This window comes from Lygodium microphyllum, chromosome 2 (assembly GCF_053477565.2).
Source record: "Lygodium microphyllum isolate KBCC chromosome 2, Lygodium_microphyllum_v1.1.10, whole genome shotgun sequence".
Lineage (NCBI taxonomy): Eukaryota > Viridiplantae > Streptophyta > Polypodiopsida > Schizaeales > Lygodiaceae > Lygodium > Lygodium microphyllum.
The window spans coordinates 115,998,095-116,005,347 of record NC_141136.1 but is presented as its reverse complement, the minus strand read 5'-3'; the positions used below and the strand labels follow the sequence as shown (position 1 = coordinate 116,005,347).

General features: G+C 44.0%; 1 protein-coding gene across 1 annotated transcript; it reads right to left on the bottom strand.

The window, feature by feature from the left end:
• Window positions 1–3,878: 3,878 nt before the first annotated feature.
• LOC148040216 (mitogen-activated protein kinase 4-like) lies at window positions 3,879–6,798 on the bottom strand. Its single transcript, XM_087697680.1, has 2 exons — window positions 6,211–6,798; window positions 3,879–5,378 (listed from the first exon to the last, which is right to left on the bottom strand). The coding sequence occupies exons 1-2, from the start codon at window positions 6,634–6,636 to the stop codon at window positions 4,497–4,499; spliced, it is 1,308 nt and encodes a 435-aa protein (XP_087553806.1). The 5' UTR covers window positions 6,637–6,798; the 3' UTR covers window positions 3,879–4,496.
• Window positions 6,799–7,253: the final 455 nt, after the last annotated feature.

The window sequence follows — 7,253 nt, the reverse complement described above, 5'->3', positions numbered from 1 at the left end:
TGGAGCTTCTTCGTAGAACAAAACGTGCATCAAAATTACAGCTCCTTCTCTGCTGCTTGGAACCCAAATCTGATGGCTCCGTTGGCTCCGAAAGGGGGGTAAAACTGCAGGACACCTACTCACGGATCTCCCAGATCACTCCTTTTTCTTCTTTCAGTTCAATCTATAGTTTTCAGCCTATTTACAACGATCGCAACGCGCACGATTTCGTCAATCTGTCCCTCTTGTGAAAATCCCATAACTGGTTGAAAAAGCAACTAGCTTTTTGCATGCCATTCTAATCTAGAAGTTTTTATGACTTTTTTGGATTTTTACAATAAACAATATAAAAAAGAGCTAAAATTATCCAAAAATCTAGTATTTTTAGATAATCCATGCAACTCACACTAGTACTAATGGCTCAGATCACATTGACTCTCTAGATCAATAAAGAAGTTAGATGATGATGCATTCCATACTTTTTCACACTGTGTCCTCATAACATTACGACACCATGTTCCTTGCTTCCCTTGCTTCAAATGTTCGCTTTTAGCAGTATGGTCGTATGGGGCGAAGGCATAGTAGGGGGTAAAGAAAATGAAAATGAGGTAGAAAGGGGGGTACTTTCCTCTTTCAAGGCTCAAGCTTCAATGGATAAGAGAAGTAGAGAAAAAATTCCATCATTAGGAGGTCTTCCTTCTTGCTTTTTTTGTGAAAGAGAGGGGGCGCATTTATAGGCATGAGGGGGAGTATGCAATCAACTAATTCTTTTGGCTACTTGTCAAGAGCCAATTGAGATTTATTAAATATTCATTTTGATTGCTTACCTATTTGATGGTGGCATGGGGATGATTATTTAATGATTTTCCTCTCTCTAGGTGTCAAAAACAGTATGGCTTTTGGCCTAGTTACTTCATGACTTATCTAGTATATAAATTCATGTCATACTCTTTGATACTTAACTGAATATCATTCTCGTTCTTATGTGTCCTTCGTTTACCGATTAAGGGTTTTGCGATTTGTGTTGCGGTTACAAAATTAATGCAATCCTTGACGCATTAAATGGAATCGGGAATGCCAAATCAAATATAATGTGGAAAATTTTATATGATCAAGCCATTCTAATATTATTTACGAGGCATCTTTGCTTTTTTTTGCTAGGAATATTGAGGCGTCTTCTCATGTTGGATTGTGGAATTGATCTAATGCGAGACTCAATATCAAGAAAATTACATGCGGTCACTTATGTGACAGCTCGACAGGTAATTTTTAAAACACCTCAAACCTGAATTTGTTTCTTGATGTGAAGCATTGTGACGGGAACATTACAAAATCACATAATGTTTGCTGAGCAAGTTTTTAGGAATATGCATCTTCTTGGCTTTGAAAATTGGGGATATGCATGCCTTACTAATGTCTCCTACCTTATTATTAGCACTTTATCTTGGTTTATCACTAATGTGTTGGTGAACCCACAATGTCACGATCTTATCCGTCTCTCCGTCCCCTTATAATGTCTACCTTACAATGATGCTTAGAGAGTAATATATTATCGATGATATACCTAGCAACCAAGCTGATCGCATGTTAGATAAGGGTTATGAGACATAGTTTGAGCCATTCTAATGGATTTTGACAATCATTATCCGAGATAATACCTTATCTTATATTCATCATCTCTTTCTTCCTATATTGAAAAGTCCCCAAAGAAGTTACATCATTTCAAGTTATTTAAAAAAATCTAAGAGACCATCAGTAAATGGAAAAGCTTAAAATGTCATTTTTTCCAAGTACCTTGCAAGGTCCTTCCAAATGTTTGGACCCACTAGTCTTAGAGGATTATTTAATCATATCTTGTACACAGTCTTATGGTAGTCTGATTACGATGAAAATTCCTATATCACGTGCATTCAATACACATAGACAAGTCCTCAGGCAAACCTCCTATATACATGCTTGAGGTATTTTCTAGACCCCTGAATTTAGAAAACATCCCTTTCACTCAATGGTCTCTCTCTATATGTATACTTTTCTATCTTAGAAATTTAATCAATGCTCTATAGAAGAATCCATATAAAGATGTCCACTATGTAACTATAGTTGGTATCATGCAGTTAATTAAAAATGTGTCATTTGCTCACTTATATGACATGATCATTTGCAAAAAATGATTGCCTAGGATTATACATGACTCGTGGGGTTCACTACATGTATATCCTCTATATCATGTACATTCAAAGGCCTATTTATAATACGATTATCTGTGAATTTTCTTTGAATAAAACACAACTCTTTTTTATTTAATTTGTAAACAACCCCTTTATATGATACCCTTTTGTATGTAGAAAATGTATAAAAATAGTATTTTATAAATCCCTTAATTTGAATCCACATGATACACACATATCTCCATGAGTGACCCGTTGAGATAGATGAATTCCAAACCTAATGTACAACTTGAAGAAATGTATAAGGACTTGCATGAAGTTGTGTGGAAAATGCAATACCCAAAAGTTCTATTTCTTTGGCTTAAAATTGATCCCCAAGGGAAAGTGTCCTGACCAATCACCCTCCATAGAAAAATCTTACCTTTGGAATCAAAACTTGGAAGTAGTTATTTGTAAATGTGGCCTTCTAATAAGCCACTTGGCTTTCTTAGTGACCCATCACTTACCTTGCATAGAAAATGCAAGCTATTATTTATGTTTGAGGAATTAGCTCATGATACTTCTCACAAGCTAATCAAGGTTCATGTGCATATAGAGATGAACATTGTTTTGTGAGTCATAAGGTTATGAGCCACCTCAACAATCTAGTCAATGTTCATGTGCATATGGACTTGGATTAGCTCATGATACTTCTCACAAGCTAATCAAGGTTCATGTGCATATAGAGATGAAGATTGTTTTGTGAGTCATAAGTTTATGAGCCACCTCAACAATCTAGTCAATGTTCATGTGCATATGGACTTGGAGCAATCCTTAACCACTCAAAAGTGTTGCGCCACATGATTTCATAGTGCATTGTAGCCTTAATCACCCTATATCTTTGATTAACCTTCCCTAAGGAGAATAATCATGCCTTGTGGTGAAAGATGCCATTCTTGAGCCACATTTTTCACAATCATGTTTTTTTGTTATTTTAAAATTTCAAGCTATTGCTTGTTTTCTTAGCCAATCTTGAATTCAATTAACATCATGTTGCAAAGAATTTACTAGTGCCTAGGATCTGGGCTTTCAAAGTTTAATAAACTAATAGCTCTTTTTGTGTGATCACAAAACCATTGAAGATGGCCTCTCTCTCCCTCTCTCTGTGTGTCCCTACCCCCAATGTAGGCAAGATTCTCACTTGTACAACTAAGATATCCAAACAAGAAAGTGCATAGTATATCTCAAAAGTTATTTGTTTATTTTGAACATTTACTTTACAGGATTTGAGCCATTGCCATTGGTAGCTACCACATACACTTAGAGCATGAAGCCAAATAAACAACAAAATGTGATATGATGTTAATAGCAAAGTTGGATAGCTAGGTTGAGGCAAGACTATTGGAATGGATGAGTCTAAAACGAATCCTAATTCTCAAAGCTCCTCAACAACATTTTGTTGGAGGGCATTGGATGAAGGAATACATTTACTGTCAAACATTTTCCAAGTAAACCATGTGATGGATTATGGTGTGACTTGTTAAATAATTTGATAGGCCTTTGGCTACTAGTTATGCCTATATTTGGCATGATCAAACCATCCCATAAAATTTGCTTAGCTTAGATGCCACCGATTGCTCAATGACCAATGGGAGCTCAAGGCTATCGAGGGTACATGGGAGTACATTAACATTGTCCAAAGTAGACAACTTTGATTGCTTGATGTGTCCCTTTAACCACTATTGTGCACAAAGTACACATGGAATAATACAAAAGTTAGGTAACAAAGAGGGGGTTGCAACTTGCAACTTGCTATTGGTATTATTGAACTCTAGTAAATTAATGAATTGCTGTGCCCATCTGCACATCAGAGTAACCAACCATTACAATAGTATGCCTTTCCATGCAAAGCTGAAAGAACAACTTATAAAATGCCCCGTTATTGAATGTTTAGACTCTTTTGTAATTTGGCGTAGTTGTGGAATGTTGTGACAATAAAAATTATACAATTGTTTGGGTGGGTTGTGAATTATGTAGAGACTATCTTTTTGCAATATAGTATTGCGTGTACCTGTGACAACTTGCTTCATCTTGGACAAGTTGCTGTCTTGCCTCGAAGATGAAATCAAGCTGAAAGAGGAAAAGCCACATGAAGGACTAAGGACCAAGATGATGGCTGTTGAAGCCCAAGAATGATGTTGCGTGCAGGGAGGAGAATTGGATAACATGGAATGCTGGAATCGGCAGCTCGATGAAGTGTGATGATGGGGAGGTGGTGGAACTTTGCTTAGGATCTGCGTAATCCGGAGATGGTGGGAGAAAGAGAGTTAGCTAGTCAGAGAGGGGCGAAGGGGCCCGGGAGAGCTGCTGCTACGGCGGCGGGGAGGGGGAGGGGGGCCTGACGGAGTCGACAAAAGGAGCAGCGGCAGCTGCAATATTATTAACCTGAGGAGTTGCGGCGCATGCGGCTGCTTGATCGGCATCATGATGGGAGCTGCTGTCGGATCTGGCCGGGGAGGCTGATTCGGGGTGGTAATGGAGCATCTCCTGCCAGACCTTCTCCCGGAGGTCGCCCTCCGTCAGGCTGTCGTCGTCGGCGTCGTCGAGGTCGGAGCTACGGACGGGCGCCGGCGCGGCCGGCTCCAGAGCCGGGTCGTGCAGGAGAGAGAGGTAGGGGTGCTCCAGGGCCTCCGCCACCGTGATCCGCTTCGCCGGGTCGAACACCAGCATCCGGTCGATCAGGTTTAGCGCCAGCGGGTTCGCCCTCGGGTACAGCGCCGCCAGGCACGCCCGAGGCGCCGGCGGCTGCGCTCGCAGGAAACTCCTCGCCTTGTGCGCGCTGATAAAGTGCAGGTCCGCCTCCGCCGGCGTCCCCAGCGTCCCCATGATCAGTCTCAGCTGGTGCAGGTAGTCCTTCCCCGGGAAGATGGGCTTCCGCCCTAGCAGCTCCGCGAAGATGCACCCCACCGACCACACGTCGATCGCGCTTGTGTAGTCCTCGCATGACAACAGCAGCTCCGGCGCTCTGTACCATCGAGTCACCACGTACTCCGTCATCAGCCTGTCCCCCGGCGCCATAGCTCCCCCGGCGCCCCCTGCCCCCGGCTCCTCCTCTCCGCCGTTCAAGCATGCCCTCGCCAGGCCGAAGTCGCAGATCTTCAGATCGCAGCTGGCGTTCAGCAGTAGGTTGCTGGGCTTCAGGTCCCGGTGCAACACATTGGCCGAGTGGATATATTTGAGCCCGCGCAGCAGCTGCGTACATATAATCACATCACAGAGACAAATTAGAAACAGAGCTTCAGAATTTTAGGCCCATCGAAAGCTGAGCTGATTGCATGCACGAGTAACAGAAGACAGAGTGCAGTCGTCAAAGAGAAGTAACTTAACAGTAGTATCTTAAGAGTAGTATATTTTTACTACTACACCAGTCCAAATAAGAAGATACATTCTACACAGAAGCTCTACAAAGAGACTTGGATTCAATAGACGATATACTCTAAACAGAAGCTTTAGAAAGGGAACTTGAAACAAGTGCTCTCTTGATAGCAAGCCCACCTACTGTAATCAACAAACGCTCTCTTCGCAGCGGTTGCCTACCCATATCAAATACTTGCTTGTCTTGGCAGCCATTGCCCACCACATTACTCCCATGCTAAGTTGGCCACGTGAAATGCTTTTCCGGCAATTCAATCCTTTCCAGGTAGCCTAAGTCCTGTTAATTACCCATCAGATCAGCCGCTGAATTGCCAAAATAGTCCACCAAACCAATCACTGCCAGGCCGACTCAGCCGTGAACACTGAACACATGCCAGTGATCCAATTCTGCCGATCGATTGAGGGACAGAGATCGAATGCCAAGAGAGCACACTAGAAGGCAATGGTTTAACTCCTCTCTGTGCAGCTAGCTGCCTCAATCTTGAAGAAAAGTTGGTCGGTTGGTGCGTAAGGGTAAGAAACCGCCACTTGTAAGTTGTAACTACCAGACAGAGAGAGAGAGAGAGAGAGAGAGAGAGAGAGAGAGAGAGGTTGGGATGACGATGAACATGACGATGAACCGCCAAGCAGGGAGGTTAACAGACGTTACCTGGTAGATGAAGTACTGGAAGTGGTCGTCGGAGAGGGGCTGGGAGGAGCGGATGATCTGGTGGAGGTCGGTGTCCATGAGCTCGTAGACGATGTAGACGTCGTTGAAGGAGAGACGGTTGGGGGGGCGCATGATGTCCTGGACGGCGATGATGTTGTCGTGGGGGCGGAGGCGGCGGAGGAGGCGCATCTCGCGGAGGGTGCGGCGGGCGTCGGTGGTGTTCTCGAAGGCGTTGGCGATCTTCTTGATTGCTACCTTGGCGCCGTTGCGGGCGTCGCGGGCGGAACACACCACCCCGTATGCCCCTTTCCCGATCGCCTTTATGGGCTCGTACCGCCGGTCGATCTCGAACAGGGTCCGCCATATCATGTACTGGTGCTTGTCGGGGGGGCAGGCCCCCTTGGGAACCTCCAATTTGGTCGCCATCGGCGGCGCCAAACTGCGGCCCCTCTCTCTCTCTCTCTCTCTGTTCAATCACTCAAACAAGCAAAGAACCCCATAGCCCCGTCATGCCTGCTGCGTGCAGAAGAATTTGTATCTCTCGCACTGTCACACCCGCCTTCACAGGACACAGCAGAAACCCCTCCTTCTCCCCCCTTCTCTCCCTCGACCCTGACCCTCCCCTCACACACACCGTCACTACCCCCTCCTCCTTTGCATGCGTTTCTGCCACCCGCAAGAAAAGCTCAAAAGCGTACAAACTTCTCTCTGCTCCCAATTGGGCAAAGGAAACGCAAGCCCTGGTCACATCACAACGCATTTTATTTTATACGCTGAGAGGCGATCGTATGCCCTACACCGGGAAGAAAATCAGATAGATAAAAAGAGACCAATCCAACCGTAGACGCAGAACGGCAGGAGAGAGAGAGAGAGAAAATCATATACGTAAAACCATAAAGCCGCACCAGAAAGAAAATCAGATATAGGGCAAAAGAGGCTATAAATTCCGCCGCGGGCGCAGAGGAAGGAGAGAGACAGAGAGTGAGCGAGACAAAGAAAATCATATGCCTACTTGCCCAGAAAGAAAATCAGATAGGTAAATG